At 48.0% G+C, this 23,850-nt stretch overlaps 1 protein-coding gene across 11 annotated transcripts in view; it reads right to left on the reverse strand.

Annotated features, from left to right (window-relative positions):
- Positions 1–23,850, reverse strand: part of PDS5B (PDS5 cohesin associated factor B) — a 2,333,811-nt gene that overhangs the window by 1,040,967 nt on the left and 1,268,994 nt on the right. For all 11 annotated transcript variants that reach the window (XM_069639007.1, XM_069639003.1, XM_069639002.1 and 8 more), the window contains one exon: positions 17,341–17,464. In XM_069639007.1, the coding sequence (XP_069495108.1) occupies positions 17,341–17,464 (124 nt within the window). The remainder of the gene's footprint in view (positions 1–17,340; positions 17,465–23,850) is intronic.

Genomic DNA, 23,850 nt, shown 5'->3' on the forward strand with positions numbered 1-23,850 from the left:
TGGCGTTTCCGGATGCTCCTCCTCGTCCGTATCCTGTGGATCTGGAGGATTGTGTGGAGGAGGAGGGGTAGATGGCGCCGGAGGCTGGGGAAAAAGGGACCGCAGCCGGAGGCTGAGGAGGCTGCAGAGGTTGCGGAGTTGGCTGTGGTCCCGGAGGAGGTGGCTGCACCGTTGCCTGGGGGCCCGATGGAGGCGTCTGTGGTGCCTGTAGCATGGCAGGGAGGACTTCCCAGACTGCGTCTTTGATGATACCCCCATCTGAGGAGACCTCATGAGGCTGAGAAACTTCTCGAAGAGCACCTCCCCTACTGGCCAAAGAGGTGGCAGGGGGTGCCAACGGGATTTGCGGGGGGCTGCTGGACCCGCTGCATACCCTGTCCATATGGATGCAACGGAAAGCTGCCTTGCGCAAATGAAGGGTAGACTGTAGGCCACGTACCTGGATGAGGCCAGTCCCACCTTGACGCTCGTTTTTCGCAGAATTCGTGGAATGGCGTCAGATGGGTGTCTTTTTCTGGCACGGCTGCCATTTTGTCGAGCTGCCCGCCACGTGCCTGCGACGTGTTGCTCAGCCCGCTGGCCCAGCCTTGTCCAAGACTCTTGCATGTGGATCACGAGGCCTACCCTGCTTCTCGGGCCCCGGCCCGTTAGGTGTCAGACCCTCAACCCGGGGGTCGGTAGAGCTGCGTTTAGGCGCCCCTCGGATGTATTGCCGGTGCTAAGGCATAGCCCCTCAGACATTGTGTCGGTAAAAGGGCATAGCCCCTCGGGTGTAGACCCGGTACAAGAACCTTCCGGTCCGTCGACACTGCACCTGGGAGGATCCGAGGACCCCTCGACCCGAAGGCTGGTAGCTGTAGCAGCCTTGGAGCACGTGCCGGTAGAAGGACCTGGCCGGTCCCTCCCGCACGGGAGAGTCACTGGGAAGGAGTCTCCCTTGCGGGGTGTGCTGGAAAATAATTGCACTACCTTGGGCCTGGTTTGATGCTTCACTAAGTTCTTGAGATCCTCTGGAGGCGACCTCTGGAAGAGTTCCCTCCACCTGGCTAGTTTGTTCTTCAGCACCTTCGAGGACAGCGAGTCACACGCCAAACAGGACTGCCAACCGTGGTCTGAGTCAAGGCAACGTAGGCAGAGGGCGTGGGGGTCTGAAGTTGGAAAGAGCCCGTTGCAGGATGGACACCTGCTGAAAACTTTAGAAGTCAACATGCGCCGGGGAGGAGCGTGACGCCTGAGGATCGAGTACCTGAATGATAGATAAGACAGAGAAAAAGTATCCGCAAGTGGAATTACATGGCCGAAGCCAAACCCAGGAGTGCTGGTGAATTCGGCCCATTCCCATCAATGCGGAAAAGGGGACTGGGGTGTGGTGCCGAAGGGCAGCGCATGCTCTCTGGGCCGCGCCCCAGCATGCCTCTAAATTTAAAGGGGAAGAAGGTTTTTTCTGGTGAAAAAGCTTCCGTCTCCCGTCCCTTGGAAGGGACGCCCATACAGTATGGAGGAAAGGGGACGGGACGAGAACTAGTAATTACCCCAATTCATGAGTGATTAAGTCAGACAATCCGCCTGCTCCTTCGGGAGAGGTGAAGGGGTATTCCAAAAAGGCTCAGGACTCCTGTATAGGAAATCCTCCAGGGCCATTAGGATGTTCTAATGGAGGTCTGGAGAAAGGGATATTGCTGCTTCAGAGGGTATTTGTGCACAAATGCCCTCTCCAAGAGTAAGAACATTATCAAGCTTACTTGTAGGACCTATAGTTTGCAAACGCAGGCCCACAACAAAGAAGTCGGGGAATTCCAAAAACATAATCTGCCTAATCTGGACGTTTACCAACTATTAACCATGTGGCTTACCCCACAAAGAATTAGTTACCCCTAGTAATCGTCTGGAAAGGTGAGTATTAAGCCAGAGCACCTATTTAAAGGATCATAAACCTCTCAAAATCTTGCTTTTGCACCTGTCTTTTTTAGTTCCTTGACTTCTTTTTGGTGGTGAGAGGGGGGGTGAGGGGATGAGAATATGCTTCGGTGTTGGCTTTACCAAGGGTGCAAACCTTTGAGTGCATTGGGAGCCCAAGTGTACATTTTTGGGATCCATTACGGTACAAATGTCTTTTTAATCTTGCTCCCGCCCATTTTGTTTCCATGTGCTTCCCTTTGTTTAGGTGGCCTCAAATAAATTACTTACCTTGATAATGTACTTTCTGATGGATGTTCTTCCCACAGGTTACTCATATATGATAATCTGTCCACAGAGCACCTTTTCTTCAGAAACCTTGCTGGAAAACAGGGGGGCACCCCTAGTCACCCGGCGAAAAACATGGCATCAGGGCCAGTATACATTGAGGTGCTGTGCCCATGACCTCAGTTCCTTTTTCCGTAGCGCTCTGATGCCGAGGGACCACAGAAACAATAATGTACTAGCTATCCCCAAGAGGGGCAGGGAGGAAGGGCAATGAGGAATAAACGTGAGGAATATCGATCACGAAGAACATTACCAAGGTAAGTCATTTGTTCTTTTAATGGATTGCTTCCTACCACGGGATCCTCATTTATGATAGACTCCTAAAACAGTATGAAAATCTCTGGAGGAGGGAGGAGACCAAGGACACCACCTAGTCCAAAAAACTCTAGAGGACCACCCTTCTAATGCGCAATGGAATCCAAGCAGTAGCAAACGTGTGCAGAGACACTCGCTGCTGCCTGGCAGATGTCCAGGACCGGGATTCCCCTTGCAGGGCATAGGTGGCAGCCACTTCTCTGATACAATGGGCATCCTTCCCAGTGAGATCGTAGCATTCCGAGATGCAGAGAATAATTCACCTTGAGAGAGTCGGTTTAGTCACATCTCTACCAGCACGAGCACTAGTGTAACCAATGAAAAACTGGACATTTTTCCTAGTCTCTCTCTCGCCTGAGACACACAGTAGTTGAGAGCCCGCACCAGGTCCAGCCGATGGAATCGCTCCTATGCATTAGAAGGATGAGGCAGAGGAAAACACACAGGAAGATTGATCCTATGAGAGAGATGAAAATCCAAGGGCGGTTGAACAGATTTCGCCTGGAGCTCACTCGTTCATCTCTGTTATGGCAACCAGGACAATCACTGTAAGGGTGAGCAGTCTAATAGATCATAAATGGAGGGTCTCAAAGTGAGCTCCTAGAAGGATTATCACAACCAAATTTAAATCCCACGTTGGGACAAACTGACGTGAAGGAAACTGGTTACACAAAACACGTGTTAGGCAAGATTGTATGCAGTACCCTTTGGGAGACTACATCAACCTTGTCCTCGTGGCAATAGGAACCCAACCTTTGGTATAAGTCGGTCCTACACAGGTGAGTAGCGTGGTGGAGGAGCCAGGCTTATCTCAAGAGAGGACAATGTGAGCAGTAGGGTTTTTACAAAGAGATTCACAATGATAATAATTCAAATTAACTCTTACACTCAAGGTTTCTTGATTAAACTATTATTAATGTATTTAACAGTCAGTTGAATAAGCCTTCTTCAGAAGGGAGCAATATAGAACACAAAAATACACTTCAAAATACATAGTTTCTCTAAATCAGCAAGTACCCATTTGGGATGGCACACAGTTTCTTCATACACATGGAGGTGACTTAAATAACTAGGACACTGTGGACATTAATCTCTCACTAGTACATTTAGAGCAATTCCGAGGCGTGTCAAAGAAAAGGGATGAAGAATAAAACAGAGGTTAAACAAATATTTCTGAAGTAAGTACTTTTGAACACCCCATATGCAAAAGAAATTAACCCTTTCCGGGAGGAAAGGTACAGCACAAAGTCAGAGGGAAGAAGAGTCTTCCAGGGAGCCAGGCCAGACAATGTTAATTGAACAAAAGTCTAGGTGAGCTGTAGCACTTCTTGCAGGTAAGTAAAAGTCTTGCACAATGTTTAAGAAGTCTTTGTAGAAAATGAAATCACTGTAGGGTGACAAACTGGGAGGCTTGTGAGGGGCGAAGCTGCAAGCAACTCTGCAAAAGCAACCAAGACAAGTCTCAACTGAGATCTAGCAAGGATACACAACAAGAGTGAAGTCACCTTAATTTTACAGTACCTTTGGTTAGAAGAAAGTGGTTCCAGCTGGCTTCTGTTCCTGTGTAGCTCTGCAGATCCAGTTGTTCCTGGGCCTCAGTCGTGGGGACAAGACCGAGGACATCTGGGGACTCTCCTGCACTATGAAGTGAAGGTTGGGTGCAGCAATGGGCAAACTTCAGATCAGCTGCACTTTGTGGTTTCAGCTCCTTGTGGATCTCGCAAATAGCACCACCACGGTTCTCGGATACCACTATGGACTTTCCTCGCATCTGGGGTCCAGCACTCTGTTGAGCTGGCTCAGGCTTAGTCAGTCCTGCTTCCTGGTAGTCCGGAGAATATTCCTGGAACTTGGGTCCGACTTAAAGCCACTCACTCGATTCTGATGTTCCTCTCCCTGGCACTTCGGTTCCAGCAGCAGCAATGGAAGTACAGTCCGCTCCTAGAGGATTTCCAGATGAGCTTGTCTCGGGGTCGATTGGTCCCACCCAACCTAAGGGGAGAAGTCGTCCTTTGCAGGTCTTCTCTAGTCGAGGCAAATTCGGAGCTTCAGCACTGCAGCAGGGCTTCAACGGGCAAACCAACGGTCCCGGAGTTGCAGCAGGAGTCTCTTCCAAGTTCTTCTTCAGATTCCTTCGTCCAGTGGTCAACTCTGCCTTCCAAGCAAAAAAGCCTTGCCTTCTCTATGCAGGTTTCTCCCATTCATTCGCAGCTTAGCTGTCAATCACACAGCAGGGTGGCTATCCTCCAAGGACAGCCCTCCAGCCAATCACCCTTGGGTGCATTCCTGTAGCCAAGGAGACTAAGCACAGGGAGTTTTGGGCTTCTGACTCGCTCCCTGCCCTGCTAGACACACTGAAGCCAGAGGCTTGCTTCAGGCGTAAATCCCACCAAAGACAAAACGAACAAAGGTACCAAACCTGGTTCGGCACGCAGAGTAAATCTCAAGGACTTTTGCAACAGGAAATGGGTGAAAAAGGAAGAGCGGGGCCATTTGACTAAATGGGTACCCATGGGTGACTTACTGCAGCTGCAATTGCAGTTTGCAGTAAAAACACACAATATTAGTAAAAGATAAACCACTGCCACCAGCCATTAATTGTAGAAAGGGTGTTACATGAGAAGGTAGAGAAAGGGGATATTAAGTAACCCCTCCAGCACCCTATTGTAAGATAGTGTGTGCTGGGTCTAGAAAGTTACAAAATTTAAGTAGTCAATTTCACTTCACTGCTCTTGGAAACAGTAGTTTCACCAAGAGAAGGTATTGAAACCTTTGGAAAATCTAAGAGACTTCCCTGTGCCACTGCACTGAAGGTGCTGTGCGTCACAATGTAAAGATGATGCCTATGGAGTTTGTAAGACTCCAAAGTCAAAAAGAAACAGACGCAAAATCACAGAAAAAATACGAGAGTGTGGGAAAAAGGTCTCACTCTCTCCAGGTTAGAAATTAAAAGTCCTAAAGTCCAGCAAAAAGAGCTGAGGGTCTCTAAGATACAAGGGAATTAGCACATTTCTGAGAATTCTCAGTAACACCACGCAAGAATTAAATGACAGTGGGGATGGTAAAGAACGAGCCCTGTACCGAAGACTTCTTGAAAACCAATATAGTGGCAAGGTATCCCCTAACAGTACCAATAAGCAGGCTCTCATGGGCAAAGGACAACAAAACATTTGAAACGGGAGGTAATGGACAGGATAAACATTCCAGATCCCTCGACACCAAGTCGAAAATGTATTCCATCTGCAGGCATAAATAGACTTGGTAGTGGGCCTACGAGCTGGGAGAAGTACATCAAGAACGTTGTCCGACACATCCCACTCAGTAGCTAAGTATGAACATTTAGGCGGCGGAGGATCTGCTGGAGGAACCGCCCCTCCGATTTGGAGAGCAAGTTGATTCTCCTCTGAAGGCTCCAGGGAGGGAAGATGGACATGTACAGATACAAAATTCACCGGGCCCAGTTCGGAGTTGTAAGTATTAACGCGGTTCCGAATAGGCAGAAACTTCTGAGAACCAGTGGAATGGCAAGTCCACTCAACCATCAGTGCGTCGCTCCCAAGCTCCCAGGCACGAAAAATCCCTAAAGCAGAACAGACACCGTTCTCCAGAGCTGAGAACCACAGCCGCATTGCTTCTCTGCACAGAGCCAAGGACCCACACAACCTTGTTTCTTGAGGTACTGCATGGCCACTGCGTTGCCTGTGAGGATCAGCAGAGTCTTGCATTTCATAGAGGGGTGAAAAGCAACCAGGGCCAGCCTGATCTCCCTCAGCTCTGGCAAGTTGATGTGTTCCCGAGACTCCGCAGGAGACCACAGTCTGCACAGAGTCAGATCCAACAGGTGAGCTCCCCAACCAGTCAGTTTTGTCTGTTACCACAGTCACCTGTGGCAAGGTTGGTAAAACAATGCGCTTCTCACCAAGTTGTCTCATGGCCAACCATGCTAGATACCGAGCCACATATGGTCAGAGATCTGTAAACGGTCTGACATGCGACTCTCTAACTGCGACCACTGGCAACGGAAAAGCCAAAGAGCGATCTCATGCTCACCCTCGCATCAGGCACCATTAGGATGCAGTAGGCTATTATGCCCAGAAAGCATAGGAAGGCCATGGCCGGAACTTGTCCCAGGGATTGGAGAACATTGGCCATCCAAAAGATGCTTTCCAGTCGGTCCTCGGAAGGGAATGCCCTGCGGAGGAGAGTGTCCAAGACTGCTCCAATGATTCTGAGAGAGTGGGACGGCCAAACCAGAGACTTTTTGTAGTTCAGGGAAAAGCCCAGTCTTTGCAATAAGGTTCATGTGCAAAGAGGGTGATACAATCCTGTTAGGCAGAAACCTGTGCAGTTCCCTTAGGGACCACTGCAAAAAGTTTAAGACTACAGGTGTTCGCAGTAGACCCAATTGGTAGCGGTCTGTACCACCCAGATTTACCTGGTAGCTGTGGCTGAGCAGTCAGATTTCTCTCAAGAAGAGTTAGGCAGTATATAGAGTATACACAATAGGGCTAAAAATACAGAAGCAGAAGCAAACACTGACCAGAGCTTTGGTATAAAAGTATATAATTATTTATTTAAAAACACTTGTAAAAATACACTGGCACTAATATGTCAAGCAAGTTCAAACACAGGCACTAGAAATATATACACCTCCCTAATCATTTGACAAGTCTAGGTTAAAACACCACTTATTTAGCAAAACAGAGGTGAGCGCGTAACCATAGATGGCACTCCAATAATTTGTTTAAAAAGGGAGAGAAAAGGCAGAATAGGAAAATCACACAGTACCAACACTTTTAAGAAACCACAGCAAGTCAAGAAAGGCAGGGTCTACTGTAGAGCAAAAAGTTCATAGGCCAGGCCCACTCTTGGAGAGCAAGGCGGAATGTGCCCAAGATCACACAGTGGAAATGCACTCAAAGTCTTTGCAGGAAAGACAAAAAGAGGTTGGATCAAGTTAGAAAGGTAATGTTAACAGGTCCGAGGTCACCCCAGGATAGAGAGTCAAGGATTTACGGGACACCTTGGACAGTCTGTTGCAAGGGAGACTAGGCGGGACACAGTACCTGAAATGGTGAGAAAGCTCAAGCGTGGGCAGTTGTTCCTGGCAGCGCATGCAAGTCGGGGCTCTGTCCAGGGGAAGAGAAGATCTCGACATGGAGGAAAGCTGGAGGTCGTTGCACTGCCAGGGAAGAAACCAGCCGCAGAGTTTCCCGGTTAAAAGGTACTACCCTTTTATTCGCGGTAGTGGTGAAGCGTGGCTATCCGGCCGCCGGGGTGCTTGGCACGGGCGATTTGACCACGAGACGATCCAAGAAGGCGAAAAAGGCGAACTAGTTGGTCCCACCAGCTCAAAGGGAAGAAGACTCTCCTGGAAGAAGATCTTCTCTGTCGTCGGGAAAGTGGCAAGTTTCGTACAGCAGGGCTCCACCGGTGGTGTCGTCGTTGTAGATGGCTCCGCTTCTCCCCTCTTCGGATTCTTTAGGTCCTGTGGCGACTTCTGAAGTTCCAGTCCCCAAAGCCCTGCTTTTATGCAGAAAACCCCCATTCATCAGCCTAGCTGTCAATCAAACATGCTAAGTGGTGAGCCGGGTGGCTCCCCACTGGGCTAATCACACAAGAGTGCGACTTGAGTTGCCAAGGCAACTTAGTCCAGGGTGCCTATTCTCCCCCCCCCCCCCACACATCCTGTAGACCCAGAGAGAGTGGCACCACTTGTGGATGCTTCTGTGCAGAAGCCCACCAAAAGTGGAACAAAGGGCTCGACTTGGGTTAGGGTTTCAGAGGCGAACACAAACGCCATTTTAAAACCGAGTTCTGGCAAAAAGACCCAACCGGGGAATAAATATTAAACAGATAACCCGGCGGTATCTTTAACATTGCACCAAAAAGTGGTGCGTTTAAAATGAATGGGAAAATCCCATAGGAAATATTCTGGTGGAATATTTCGCGTGGTATCAACTGCCACCAGCCAGAAACTCGACAAGGGGGGACTGGACAGTGCCCCCTTGGCAAACAGACCGAGGGGCAAGTGAATTACCCCTACCAGTACTTCCACAATATGATGGTTTGTACTGTTTCTGTTCACAATTTAAGACTAGTAAAGCCAATGGTGTCTTTACATGTCCTGGGAGACAGTAGGCAGTCCCGGGGTATGGAGTCTATGTTTGGGGGTCACTATGACACCCCTGTGTTACTGCACTGAGGGTGCTGTGTAACATACTTCCCAAAAACACATGAAGCCCTATGGAGTAAAAGACCCCATAGCCCATAAAACACATTACAAAGTCAAAGGACATTCTCAAATCATGTCTAAGAGTGGAAGAAAGAGTCTCACTCTTACCAGGAGAAAAAAAATAAACCCCAAAAATCCAGCAAAGCTGCTGAGGGACTCACTAGGTTTGGGAAATTAGCCTTTACAGAGAATTCTCCCTAACACAGGTGTCTGTCTCGGATCCACACCGGATTTGTCTTTATTGCTTGTGCAGGGTTCATGACATCCATGTTTGCGGGTCATGTCTGTCCATGCACCGGAAGTTCCTCTGGGAAAAGGGTGGCGAAGATCGTCACTTTCGTCCACAAGTTGACCGGTGAGGCACTGCTGTCTCATTCAGGGTCGCATGATGAGGAACTCTGTTCTGAAAACAGAACAGCTGCACAAAAAAAAGTAAAAGGACAAGAAGAAGAAACATTGGAGGAGTTCCCGCTCCCTGAGCGATTCCTCACACCGGCACCTCTCTGGGGAGCACTGGGGATCCCCCTGCTTCCTGATGTAAAACATAGTGGTGGTATTGTCCGTGAAGACCCTCACCACTTTGCCCTTGAGGGACGGAAGAAATGACTTCAGGGCCAAAACACAGCCCGTAGTTCCAGTACGTTGATGTGTAGCGTCTTCTCCTCCGGCAGCCACAGGCCTCTGGCGTGGAGACGTCCGGTGTGTGCTCCCCATCCTTCCAGGGAAGCATCTGTCATGACCGTCTCCTGATATGGGGGGCTCTGGAAGTCTGCGTCCCCAGCGATGTTGGAGCACACGTCCCACCACCTTATCGCTCGACTGAAATCCTTGTAGAGCACAATACGGTCTTTGAAACTTCCAGACACTAGGATCCAATGATCGTCCAGGAACTCCTGGAGTGGTCGCATCCGTAACCTGTAGAGCATGACAAGGACACTTGATGGTCCTCACTGTGGCGATCTTTCGTGCTAACAGCCGTTGCACTTTGCCCAAAATGGCCGCTAATCTCTCTTCCGACCGAGCCGCTAGACGGGACACTGTGTTGAGCCTGGACCCCAGGAACAGAGCGTCCTGTGATGGAGTCGAGTAGGATTTTGCATAGTTTACAGAGAACCCCAGATCCACCAGCAGCCGGACGGTCCTCTCCATGTGATCGACGGCAATGTCCTTCGACTTGATGAGCCAGTCGTCGAGGTAAGGACACACATTAATTCCCTGCAGTTGTAGATGGGCCTCCACCAGAGCCAGGTACTTTGTAAAGACTCTGGGCACCAACCTCAGTTCAAAGGAGAGAGCATTGAACTGGTAGTGCTTCCCTTGAATGACGAAGCGCAGGAACTTTCGATGTTTCATGTGAATGGGGACGTGTAAGTACGTGTTCTCCAGATCCAAACTACAAAAGAAAGAAATCCTCCTCCAGTTTATCGAGCACATGCTGTAAGGTGACCATACTGAATTTCTGGGACTTGATGAACTTGTTGAGTCTTAGGTCGAGAATGGGACTCTCGAGCTCCTGTCTTCTTGCTTACCAATAAGTATCTTGCGTAAACTCCAGAGCCCCGGAGTCGCTTCGGAACCAGCTCTATACCCCTTATCTTAACATGGCCTGAACCTTCAGCTGCAGGATGTTTTGTTCCTTCGGACACTTGTGTTGAAACTCCAAAGTGTGTCCGTGGGCAAGAGCGTCCAGCATCCATCGATCGGTGGAGATGTTCTCCCACGCGCAGATGAAGTTCGCCAGCCGGCCTCCCACAGAGGTGCAGGGGTGGGGGCCCAGACGTCCTGACCAGTTCAGTGCTACTTTGGGGCCGGCGTGCTGCCCTGGGTGACATGACGAAAGCAGCCACCTCCGAGAGCCTTGGAACGACCCCTGTAGGCTTCCTGGGTCGTGGAACAGGAGGGTTGGTGGTAAGAGGACGATACACCGCCGAAACTCTTTGAAGACTTCACCCGCCTGCACTCCTGAGGGACGAAAGGACGGACGGTGCTGTTGCAGCATACCTAGGGCACGGCCCCTCTGTGTCGGCTTTGATGGCCTGAAGAATTTAGTCTTCTACCTTGATGAAAAGATTGTCTCCATCAAACGGCATAACCAGTACCCTCGTCTGGACCTCTTGCCTGAAGTGGGTGGCCTTCAACCAGCCACGACGACGGAGGAAAACCCTGTTTCCCATCTGGCAGAACTCCACAATGTCCAGGGCAACTGTGATGGCGTGGTCCAATGCCACTTCGCCTTCTTGAAGGATCTCCATTGCCTCTACCCGCTTGTCCTCGGGGAGGAAATCCAGGATCGGAGCCCTCTTGTACCATAGCACCTGGTCGTACCAGGCCAGGAACGCTAAGGCGCTGGCCGCCTTGACAGTCACTGCAGAGTAAATTACTTTCAGTCCCACAGCACCCAATTTCTTCTAATCGCCGTCCGGGTTAACCAAAGTTGACTGGTTGGACGTTGTCTTCCTTGAAGCAGATCAGACCACCGAGTTTGGCGATAGATGCGATTGCAGAAATTTGGGTACAGACCCCGGCATCCGATATTTTTGCTCAAGCCGGTCCCTTTTCGACTGGGGCCAGGAGGGGTTCTTCAGAAGTGCCAGCTCCTCCTCCCAGATGTCGCCCAGGAGCGGTACCGACAAAACGGTCCTCCTCTTCGCCTCCCGGCGCTGGTACAGAAAGCCTTCCTTTTTCTTCTCTTCTGGAGTGAGCTGAAAAAGTTCCGATGCACGGATGATCCGGCAGAGATGTCTTTGGTGGCGCAGAGTCCACCGTCATCTTCTGTGTCCATCGTAGCCATGTCCGTCCCATGTCCCTAGGAAGGAGGGGAGGGAGAGGGCAGGGATAGCGGAGGCGTTGGGGTGTCTCCTCCTTTTCTTTGGCATTGGTGGCCCCGACAGGGTCGCCATCGGTGGGGTCGCCTAGGTGGTGCCATCAGCATCCTCCTCTGAATCTCTTACACCAGTGTATGGAGGGTCGAGAGAATATCCTGTAACAAATCTCTGCGAGGTACCTGGGGGACAGGATTGCTGGGCCCAGCGCCTCTGTCGCCGCCCCTCGTCATAGTCACCCGTCTCCTCCGGGATGGTGTGGACAGAAACATCTTCCTCATCGGACGAAGAAATATCCGTGCTCTGTAACTCTTCCACGCCTCTCCCTTTCTTCGGGTCCTGAGGGGTTGGCCTTGGGCTGAGATCCGGCATCCTCTTCTCCAGAGTCTTCCCGACTGGTCTGGCTGAAGCCTCCCACCTGGGAGGGAGCACCACACTGACCGTCTTCGAGACAGAAGACATGTCCTGCCTGGCCTTCTCTGGTTTCTCCCGCAGCTTCCCCGGGGCAGCGGGTGTTAGGCAAGATTGTATGCAGTACCCTTTGGGTGCACTACAACAACCCTGACCTCCTAGCAATAGGAACCCAACCTTTGGTATAAGCTTGTAATACACAGGTTGGTAGCGTGTTGAGCAGCCAGGCTCTTCTCAAGAGGGGTCAATGTGAGCTGTAGGGGAGTTCACAGTGACAGGTATTCAAATAAACTCTTACACACAAGGTTTCTTGAATAAACAATTATTAATTTATTAGAGTAAGCCTTCAGAAGGGAGCAATATAAAAGCAACACACAAATACACTTCAAAAACTGTACAATATTATTTTCTAAATCAGTAAAGACCCCTTTGGGATGGCCCACAGTCACAACCTACACCCTCAGGTGACTTCAATAGCTAGGGTTCTGGGGACATTAATATCTTACGTTTTGCATTTAGAATACTTTTGGAAGTTGGTCAAAGAAAGGTTATTAGAACACACAAGAGATCACAAATATTCTTAAGCAGACAAATACTTTTATATCCCCTAAGCAGAGTCATTCAATGTTACAGGCTAAGCCAAATTCAATGGGCAAAAGTCTTATATAGGCTGAAACACTCCTGTTAGGTAAGTAGAAAAGTCTTTGAACAATTTTTTAGAAGTCTTTGGAGAAAAGAAGAATCAAATGTAGGGCCACAAGCTGTTTAGACTTGTGAGCAGTAGAAGATGCAAGGAACTCTACAATGAGATGTAAGTTCACTCTGACTTTACGGTACCTTTGTATTGAAGAAAAAATACAGCAGATGACCCCTGTTCCTGTGCAGCTTTGCAGATCTCACTGTTCCTGGGCCTCAGTCATGGGCACAAGAGGGAGGACATCGGGGGACTCCTGCACTGCACTGGGAGGGTCAAAACTCGCAACCGGCAAACTTCCCTTTCAGTGGCTGTTCAGTGTTTCAGCTTCTCGCGTCTACCGCAAATAGCAACACCGCGGTTACTGGCTGTCGAGATGGACTTTCCTTGCTTCTGGGGTCCCGCACTCTGTTAAGGGGCTCATGCTCGGTCAGTCCTGCTTCCTGGGCGTCCGGAGGATCTTCCTGGAGCTCTTGGCCAACTTAAAAGCAACACACATAATCTGGTGTTCCTCTCCCCGGCGTTTTGGTTTCCAGCAGCAACTCTGTGGAAATGCAACCAGCTCAGAGAATGTCCAGGTGGCTTACTTTAGAGTTGATTGGTCCCACCAACTCACGGCAGAAGTCGTGCTTGCAGGGGCTTCTCTGTCGATATGAATTTGGAGTTTCAGCACAGCAGCAGGGCTTCACCGGGCAAACCAACAGTCGAGGAGTTGCAGCAGGCGTCCTCTTCGAGTTCTTCGGTTCCTTCGTCCATTGGTCGACTCTGCCTTCCAAGTCAAAAGCCTCGCCTTTTATTCAGTTCTCTCCCATTTGTTCCAGCATAGCTGTCACTCACCCAGCAGGGTGGCTGTCCAGCCTGCTAATCATCACAGAGTGTATTTGGACTCTTATGAGACTAATCACAGGGGGTTTCAGACTCCTACCTCACTTCCTGCCCACCCCAGACACCCTGGAGCCAGAGGTGGGCTTCACTCGTGAATCCCGCCAAAAGCAAAGCGAACCATGGGACCAAACCTGGTTTGGCGCGCAGAGTAAATCTCAAGAAGGAACTTTCCACAAAGAAATGAAAAAAAAAAAAAGACCAGGGCCATTTTGATAAAAATGGCACCCTTGGGTGCTTTTACTGCAGCTGCGAACACAGCCCACTGTAAATGCACACCACAGTAGTTAAAAGTAAACCACTGCCACCAGCCATTCATCGAGTAAAAGGGTAACATAAAATTGTTACATGAGAAGCTAGACAAAGGGGAGACTAAGTAACCCCCCCAGCACCCTATTCTAAGATAGCGTGTGATGGGTCTAGAAAGTTACAAATGTAAGTAAAGTCAATTTCACTTTACTGCTCTTGGAAACAGTAGTTTATCCAAGAGAAGGTATTTAAACCTTTGGTAAATCTGAATGATTTCCCTGTGTCACTGCACTGAAGGTGCTGTGCGATACAATGCAAAAGATGATGCCTATGGAGTTTGTCAGACTCCACAACCAAAAGAAACAGTGTTCAAAAATCATATGAAAATACATGCGAGAGTGGGAAAAAGGGTCGCACTCTCTCCAGGTTAAAAAAAATCAAGTCCTCAAAATCCAGCAAAGTTGTTGGGGGGTCTCTAAGGTGGAGGGAATTAGCACATTTCTGAGAATTCTCCCTAACACAGACTTTCTCTTCGACGAAGAACTGGAGCGATGGCTGGAGATTGAGGCTGAAGAAGACGATGGACGCGACCTGAACATCGCAGGACCCGCTTGTGCAGCAACCCGAGCAGAAGCGGGCTCACGGTTCTTGGCCTGGTCTTGGGCCTCCATGGGTGGAGCACCCTCAAAGGACTTAGAAGCCTACTCTGGTTGGCTGGATCAGGATGTGGCATGCCCCTGTGGACCACACGGGGTTGAGGCCTTGGCATTAAACCCCGTCGCCATTCGGACGTGCCAGTCCTTCATCGTGTGCTTGGAGAAGCCACGGCAGATCTCACAAACTTCTTCCTTGTGAGTTGGGTGTAGACAATACAGGCATTGGGAATGCTTGTCCGTGAATACATTCTGCAAGCTGCAGCTGGAGCACAGCTTGAAGAGGGAAGCACCGTCCCTTCTCCTGCGACATGATTCAGCGCAGTGTAGGCCTGATGGACTTCTGGAAACTATCGAGAAGAAACCACTCTGCAATTTATGCCCTTGAGGGGCGATGAAAGATGTCGAAAAACGGGTCCCCGTTAATCGGATGGATAAGCGATTGAGCACACGGGCTCGATTTGAACAAAACTGAGTTTTCCTACCGAAAAAGCATGAAAAACCCAGAAAACAATCGAAACGCGAGGACTCCCAAGACTTGAACGTGCAGTAAAAATGTGAAGATGGCTGCCAGATGAGGGTCTTTGGGAAGAGGGCAGTCATTGGCTGGGGCAATATGACCCAGAGTTCATTGATTGGTTTATAGGAGAAAGACAGTTTATAAATGAAAGTGAAATTGTTTTTTCTTTTACCGAGGATTCCCAGCCTGACAGGGAATATTCATGAGCATGCAAGTCCATGCTACACCTCATGCTAGAGAATATGAAAAATCCTATAGAGAATGAGTACGTCACTAAGACAAGGAGATTCCATGAGGAGGGCGGAATGACGCATAAGAAGCAATACCAATGCGCTAGTCTCTATGAGATTTATTAAAGAGAAAGAGCAATAAGAATAAAGAGGGGACTAAACCTTTGGTGCACAGACTGTAGCTGGAGTTGACGAGGAAGTACTGGAACCAGCCGAGAGTGAGACAGACTAAATGAAAGAAACAGTGAACTGGAAAAAAGGTGATTGCTACCGACCTGCAGTGAATGCGGAGAGCCGAGGAAAGGGTGCTGCACAAAAGTGACGCCCCTGGTGGGAATCTGACCCAGAAGGAGTGTGGCAGGTCAGAGGCAAGACAACTGAGCCTCACTGGTACCGCTGTCCCAAAGCCATGCAACTCCACCAACTACCTCCTGAGATCAGCGGGTCCCAAAAGGGGTCAGACACTTAACCATAAAGTGAGTTTGCCATGGACGAGCGAAGCTGCTCGAGGGGACATCAGGCTCGCTTGGAGGACTGCCTGTGTGAAAGACGGTGCAGGACCCTTGCAAATCCAGTGAGAAACGTTTCCTCAATACAGCCAAACAGATGCTGCAGGGGGTCGGTTTACAGGATTTCCCACTGGTGGAAACTAACCCAGAGCATCCACAAAACCACAAGAGGAGCCTAGGAGAAATAGGTTTACACAGATCTTGGCAAGGCAGTAAACCAAGACTGTTACTCATTGTAAAGTTAATTAAAAAGGGAGAAAATTTTTTAGAGGCTATGAAAGTGTAGGAAAGGAACCCTTCGAACTAGTGGAACTTTTATTTTGGAACACTTTGGTTGTTGCTTTGCACATTGGAACTTTGTATTTGTACTACAGCACTGAAAACAAGGCTGCATGAGAGCAGCCGAGAGACTTTATTTTTCCCCTTGTTAAACCATTTTGAAGAAGTTTAAAGTGTGAGGGTCAGATTAGGTGTTGGACATAAAACAGATTCTTTAACATTCTGGCAACGACCGTTTAATACTTCGTTTTTTTGATGCGGGGAACCCCCTCATATACTTCGGGATAGTGAGGTGTTTTTCCATTCCCCATTACAATTTAAATAAAACTATTTGACAAGAAGCTTACCACCTGTTTCTGTCTCCTATGTCTGTCCCCCATACCTCCAATGAAAACCACAAAGGTCATCAAGGGTTTAAAAGCAGTTGAGCAACAAGGAAATCACCCTGCACTTTGGCTCAAAAAGTCACAATTCCAATGGGCAGGCAAACAGATTATGAAAAACACCAGGTCACATGGAATGAACGAATAACACAGGAATGTTACATTCCATCTTCAGATATAACAAGTCGTCTTGGAATATAAAGGGAACTCTTGAACCAAAAACATTCTAAATGAAAACTGTCCTAGTAGTTTGAAATATTCTGTTGACAAGGTGCAGTGAATTGTACCTGTGAGATTTAAGAGCCAAACCAACAAATAACAAAAAGCAAGCACTGAGGGAGGCTCTTGGAAAGAAGAGGCACTGTCTATTCTGTCATACGCAGGGAATTAGAAAATACGATGCTATGGCGTGTTGCAGGTCCTGCATAGGATATGGGTAAACATGACCGGGAGGTCTCATTCTTTTTGTTGCTGAAGCATAAGCTATGGTAACATTCCCCGAGTGGAAGAAAGCATCAAGAGTAAACTGAAGAGATATGGTATGTATGATTATAGAAGCTTTCTAAAATTCAATCTATAATATATCACGCCTATTTCTGTTGACCCTCATAAGGACTGTGCCCTCTTGTTTGATTGACCACATTTTCAAAGCTCTGTATGCAATTCAGGAATATAAAATCGATCTACAAGATTAATAGAAATGGGTGTTTCCACTGGCAGTAAGGCAACAAAGTATGTGTGATTGTTGCATGCAACCAGAAGACCATAATATGAGTCTGTTGTCATTTTTACATACTCACTAAAATGGCTAGAAGAAGTGCCAATAATGGTCATTAATTTAAAAGGGTGGGTTAAAACATCTCATAAGTGATCAAAAAGACATGCAACAGTGTTTTGTCAATGTATCTGGTTACCTCAAATATCTGCGCAAACTGTGTTTCTTTGCTGGAAAATATTGAATAAATACAGTGAATCGAATACTTTGCTTGTCGAGGAGGGCCTTTTTTTGCTTTCTGCTGCAGAACTGGAAGCAAGGCTCTAAATTGCAATATAAAAAGAAATATGGTCAAATCAAGCAAGAGCAACATTTTAGAAACATTCTAAAGACAATAAAAGTGCGTCCCTGTAGTAGTAAATTCTTTATTTCGAAAATAAACCATTTCATAAAACATAAAATTACAATATTACAAATACATCTTACACGTAATAGTCACAAATTCATAAATATATGACTAAACGCGAATAGGTCATGCTAAATGTGATTCTAAAAACCATTCACATTTAACAGGTCACTTCTTAATAGAAAGGTACATTCAAAAGCACAGTAAAGGCACTGTGCCGAGTGCAGGTCCGAAATTAATAAAATGTAATAAAGAGCTGTGTGCACCTGTCTCATTACACACCTCTTCAGCATTAGCAGGAGATTATGGGTACCCTTAGGTACCCATAATCGCTGCACAATAACAAAATGCAATTTGTCATCAGAGTTGGCACATTTACAAACACATACACTTGTTCTACTAGAACCCTGCTTGGCCTGGAAGGCCATACCTTTTGTAAATAGCAGGATGGATCCAAGAGGAAGAAGGATGGCTCCTTTCTAAGGATACTTAAAACAGAGCGTAGTTTGACCAGCCTGCCTGGGTTATGCTCTTAAAATCACATTTAACACACTGCTTCTTGGATTGTATTTCCTTCCTGTAACTCATTTTTAAGGAAATTAAATCTTTCACCACTGTCTTACAGACTTCGTTACTAACCATTTTTCTTTTGGTGAAGATGATCTTTCATGTATTTTAGCCATGATGAGGTGTTACCAATAGTCGAGTCCATAAGGTCTTCTACAAACAATATGTTCAAGCTTACTTAAATGTGGGCGCCATCATAGGCAAATCCAATAGATTAGTGGCGGTAGATATATGTTGTATTGAATATATGTCAAACCACATTCCTCATGCAAAAGATAACCCGGGAAGCCCTGGCATACTCCCATTATTCTTATGAGGAATTGATTCTCATTGGCTTGGATTTCTTTCGGACAGTGCTAACCCCAAACACCTGCGCCTTACAAGACCAACAACACTGTTTGAGCTCTGTAGATACATGTGATATGGTCTAGGGTTAACCTTTCTTATGTAACCACCTCTCTGTGTTTTCACCAACTTCAATTAGTTTTATGCTCAAGGATGCAAAACAATCTATATTTACACGGGTAAGAAATAAAAACGAACTGAACAACAGTATACAGAGTGCAAAAAACAAATAAAATACTTCTCAGTAATGTTTTTTTAGTGGCTGTTCCTCCCACAGATTCCTGATCTACAATATGCATCTCCCAAAACAGTTGCTACTTGGAGGGCGATGAGGAATCCGTGGGAGGAACATCCATCAGAAGTGCTAGAGAGGCAAGTAATTTGCTCTTTTAATGGACTTCTTGTTAGGGAGAATTCTCATTTATGGCTAATTTTTCTTACCTAGTGAGTCCCTCAGCAGCTTTGCTGGATTTCAGGGGTTTCTTTTTTTCACCTGGTAAGAGTGTGAACCTTTTTCCCATTCCTACATGTGTTTTACCATGTGTATTTCTACTTTGTGTGATCTTGGGCTCTGGAGCTACACCACTCCATGAGCCCAACTTTTGGTATGTGTTACACAGCATCTTCAGTGCACTGACACAGGGTTGTCTCTGAGACTTCCCCCTGACTCAATTTTTCGGGGGCTGACTATTGTCCCCCAGAAACAGGTAAAAATGCTATTAACTTTACATAGTCACTTTAAATAACAGACCCAGTACACCCCATCTTACATGGAGTAGTGGAAAGGGTTAAATCCTACCCCTTTTTGTCTGTGTCTCTTGGAGCCTTGTTTCGCTCCCTTAACACTAAAACTTGGCTGGTGGCAGTGGTATCTACCCTAACTTTTCTACCGCGATTATACTATATAAACGTGTTATTGTTTTATGCTATTGTATTAGCCTCGAACATAAACCCGCTTGACCAAATACGTTTTATTTTGGCTCCGGTCGGGTTTAGTCGCCAGTTCATATTGTTAATATCCTTCTTGTGTTTTACTTTGCGCGACAAACGAGCTTTGCCTTCCTTGTTCGCCGACCTTTGACGGGCTTCCACGAAGAAGCCCTCCTTTGGCGTCTGGGTGTCTAGGTGGGCTGAATGTGAGGGAGGGATTTAGTAACCCCCGGCACAGGGTCTCCCTGGAGACCCAAGTCGCACTATGTGTCCATTGGCTGGGGTGGTTGTCCGGGCAGGACAACCCCCCCTGCTGTGTGATTGACAGCCATGCTGTGTGAAAGGGGATTTTCGCATAAAAGGCAGGACTCTTGGGCTGGAAGTCAGAGTCGCCACTGGAAATACAAGGAACCGAAGAGATGCAGAGAAGAAGACGGCTGCTGCAACTCCCGAGTCCCGGTGAAGCCCTGCTGCAGTCCTGAGCTATCTACCCTTCAACGACAGAGAAGATCCAGTCCAGAGTCTTCTTCCCTTGAGCCTGGTGAGATCAACCAGCTCACCTTTCTACAGCCAGAGAATACTCTTCTAGATCGAAATCACTGCACAGAGCTCTAGTGGTCCGGATAGCCATCAGATGAACCCTCTCCTGTTTTTAAGGAGCGCTCCTTTTATTCACCGTTGCTTTTGCTGCTGCTGGCTTCATCCCTGGGTAGTGCAGATCGCTCCAGACGTCATCCTTCTTGTCCCCGCGACTGAAGCTTCAGGAACCGTGAGTCTGCGGGAACTACCAGGAAGAACTGCTGTGGCACTAGCTTTTCTTCATACGAATAAGGTACTGTGTCCATTTGGTCATTCTCTCCGTCCGACCTTGCGGAATCGGGATGAACCCTTTTCCTCTACGAAGGCTTGTCCTTTCTTTCGTCCCTCTTATAACTTTTGCTTCCCTTTTGACAATATCCAAGTACTCCTGGTAACTTGAATCATGAACTATCCTAAACAGTGTGATCCTCGACAACAGAGCCCCTGCTCCATTTGACACTGGCACAGGCCTATTGACTTATCTGCTTCTTAGAAGGTGTTCTCCGATTCCCTTGCCTTGACAAAAGTATTGCCTGTGATTTTTATCCACTATTCCCTGGTTTTAATTCTTTGTGCTAAGTGTGTTTGACTAGTTACAGTTCTTCCCACGGGTACTATTTTCTTTAGTAAGACCGAACTGTCATTACTGTCAAACAAGTGATCGCGTATTAACCCACGGTAACGTCTTTTGTTTCACACCACCAGTCTGTCAAATCCTAATGTACTTACCTTGAATTGACCTGAACCAGAGGAATTGGTTGTGTGTAGTGCATTTTAAAGTGTGGTTTTGTTCAATAGAAGTGAAGTGTTTTGAGAACAGATGGTTTAAAAATAAATGTACTTATATTTTTTAACCAGAAACCTTGAGTCAGTGTTTGCTTGAGTCACAGTGATTGTGGTCCTTTGTGTAATCTCTGCTACTGCTCATATACTCTTGAGATTAAGTCTAGCTGCTCCGCTACTGCTACCACTCTGTGTAGTGCAGGCTTGTACCACACAATTAAGACTACAGGTGGCAATACAAGTTTTACCTTTGGTACAAGCCCATACTACTAGGTTATAGTGGTAGCAGTAGCGGAGCAGCCAGGCTTATCTCAAGAGTATATGAGCAGTAGCAGAGATTACACAAAGGGACCACAATTACTGTGACTCAAGCAAACACTAACTCAAGGTTTCAGGTAAAAAAAATGTAAGTACATTTATTTTTAAACCATTTGTTATTAACACGACACTTCTATTAATTAAAAAACCACACGTAAAATATACAACTAACAATTCACTTTGCACAGTATTATTCGTGGTAAGTACCCTGTGTTTGAATGGACCGGTTTTATGAAACAGAACACGTTACCATGAATACAATTGCGATCACTTTTTGACAGTTCGGTCTACTAAATAAACGCGCATCCGCGGCAAGAAATGCTACCGGGGTAAAAAACACACTTAGCACCCGAAATACCCAGAGAGAGTTGGGGGCAAAAATCACAGGCAATATGTTGGTTAGGCAGACAGAATCTAAGAACACACAGACAGGAATTCGAGAGTCAATGGGCCGGAGCCAAAGTCAAATGACACCGGGTGCCTGTTGTCGAGGATCACACAGTCGGACAGTTCGAGATACAACGTTGCCAAGAGTACTTTGATAATTGTCAATGTTCGGAAGCAAGTTATAAGAAGGAGGGGAAAAGTAACGACGAGCCTTAAAGTAGAGAAATAGGGATTTCACCTAAAATTCCTCAAACAGGACACAGTACCTTTCTCAAAGAACGAAGCTGGTGCCACGGCAGTTGTTCCTGTTGGTTTCCCGCAGACCCACGCTTTCCTGCAGCTTTAGCACGAAGGACGACGACGATGAGGGGGTCCGCACCACACAGGGATAAGGCCGGCAGCAGCGACAATGAATTAAAGGTGGGCTCCTTAAAAACAGGAGAGGTTCTTCATGTGGCTATCCGGAACACTACAGCAGTGTGCAGCGATTTCGACCACGAAGGCGACCTCTGGCTGAAGATGAGCTGCTTATCCCCACCCGGATCACGGGAAGAAGACTCCGGACTGGATCTCCTCTTAGTTGTTGAAGGGTAGATAGCTCAGGACTGCAGCAGGGCTTCAATGGTACAGGGTAGTTGCAGCAGTCGACCTGTCCTCCACTTCTCGTTGGTTCCTTGTAGTTCCAGTGGAGACACTCTGACTTCCAACCCAAGAGACCTGCCTTTTATGCGCAAAACCCTCATTCACACAGCCTGGCTGTCAATCACCCAGCAGGGGGGTTGTCCAGCCCGGACAACCACCGTGTCCAATCGAGTCAAAGAGCGACTTGGGTTTCCTAGGATACCCTGTGCAGGGGTGACTACACCCCTCCCTCACATTCAGCCCACCTAGACACCCACGCGCCTTGAGGAGGACTTCTAGGTAGAAGGCCACCAAAAGACAGTGAACAAAGGAGGCAAACCTGGCTTGCCGCGCAAAGAAAAACACAAGAAGGAGTTTAACAAAAAGAAATGGCGAATGAACCGCACCAAAGCCAAACAAAAAAGGATTTGGTCAAGCGGGTTTAAGTCTGAGGCTAACACAATAACCTACAATATTACCACGGTTATATAAGATAGATTTAGGGTAGATACCACTGCCACCAGCCATGTCTAAATGTTAAAAGAGCGAAACAATGCTCTAGGAGGTACAGATAAAAAGAGTTAAGAGTTAACCCTTCCAGTACTCCATGTAAGATGGGGTGTACTGGATCTGTAATTAAATCAGACTAAGTAAAGTTAATGGTAACTTTACCCTTTTCTGGGGGACGGTAGTCACCTCAGAAATGGAGTCGGGGGGAGTCTGAATGACAACCCTGTGCCACTGCACAGAAGGTGCTGTGTGACACAAAGAGGGGGCTACTGAAGTGGTGTACTCCAGAGCCCACCATAACAAAAACAGATCACAACACACAGCAAAATACCAGTAAGAGTGGGGGAAAAGCTCACACTCTTACCAAGTGGAAAGAAACAACTCCAGAGATCCAGCAAAGCTGCTGAGGGACTCACTAGGTAAGGGAAATTAGCCATTAAATGAGGACGCGGTTTTCCTTCCTGGCCACAGGTGGAATACAGGGACACTTCCTTAGAAATTCCAGTGTGTGCCCACGGGCCAGGGCATCCAGCACCCAACAGTTGGTGGAGCTGGACTCCCACACGCTGATGAAGTTCGCCAGCCGGCCTCCCACCGGGGTGCTTAGGTGGGGCCCCAACGCTACGGCCGGTTCAGTCCTGCTTGGCCTTGGTCTTGCCGCCTTGGCCTCCTTGGTGACGAGGTCCCCCTGACTTGCCACGTCCTCTGTAGGCCTCCTGTGACGAGGAACGAGCCGCCTGGCGGTACGACGAGGAGACGCCGCCAAATCCTTTGGAGGCACCTTGCTTGCCTCCGGCGTTCTGAAAGGGCGGTTGTCGCTGTTGAACACCCAAGGCCCTAGTGTCTCCGTGTCCGCATGGATGGCCTGCAGTGACTGGTCCACTGCCTTGCCGAACAGGTTGTTCCCGTCGAAGGGCATGTCCAGAACCCTGGTCTGAACGTCCTGGCGGAAATCGGTTGCCTTGAGCGAACCGCGCCGACGAAGGCAAACGCTGTTGCCCATCTGCCGAAAACCGGTGTCCGTGATGTCTGTGGCCACCGTGATGGCATGGCCCGACGCCCCCTCGCCCTCCTGTAGGATCTCTAGGGCCTCAGCCCTCTTGTCATCCGGGAGGAAGTCCAGCAGGGGAGCAATCTTAAACCAGAGCTCCCTGTCGTAGCGTGCCACAATCGTGAGGGCTTTGGCCGCCTTAATCGTCGTCGCTGCCGACGAGATGACGCGTTGCCCCATGACGTCCAGTTTCTTTCCCTCGCCGTCCGGCG

The sequence above is a fragment of the Ambystoma mexicanum genome, chromosome 7q (assembly GCF_040938575.1).
Source record: "Ambystoma mexicanum isolate Mex_15411 chromosome 7q, UKY_AmexF1_1, whole genome shotgun sequence".
Lineage (NCBI taxonomy): Eukaryota > Metazoa > Chordata > Amphibia > Caudata > Ambystomatidae > Ambystoma > Ambystoma mexicanum.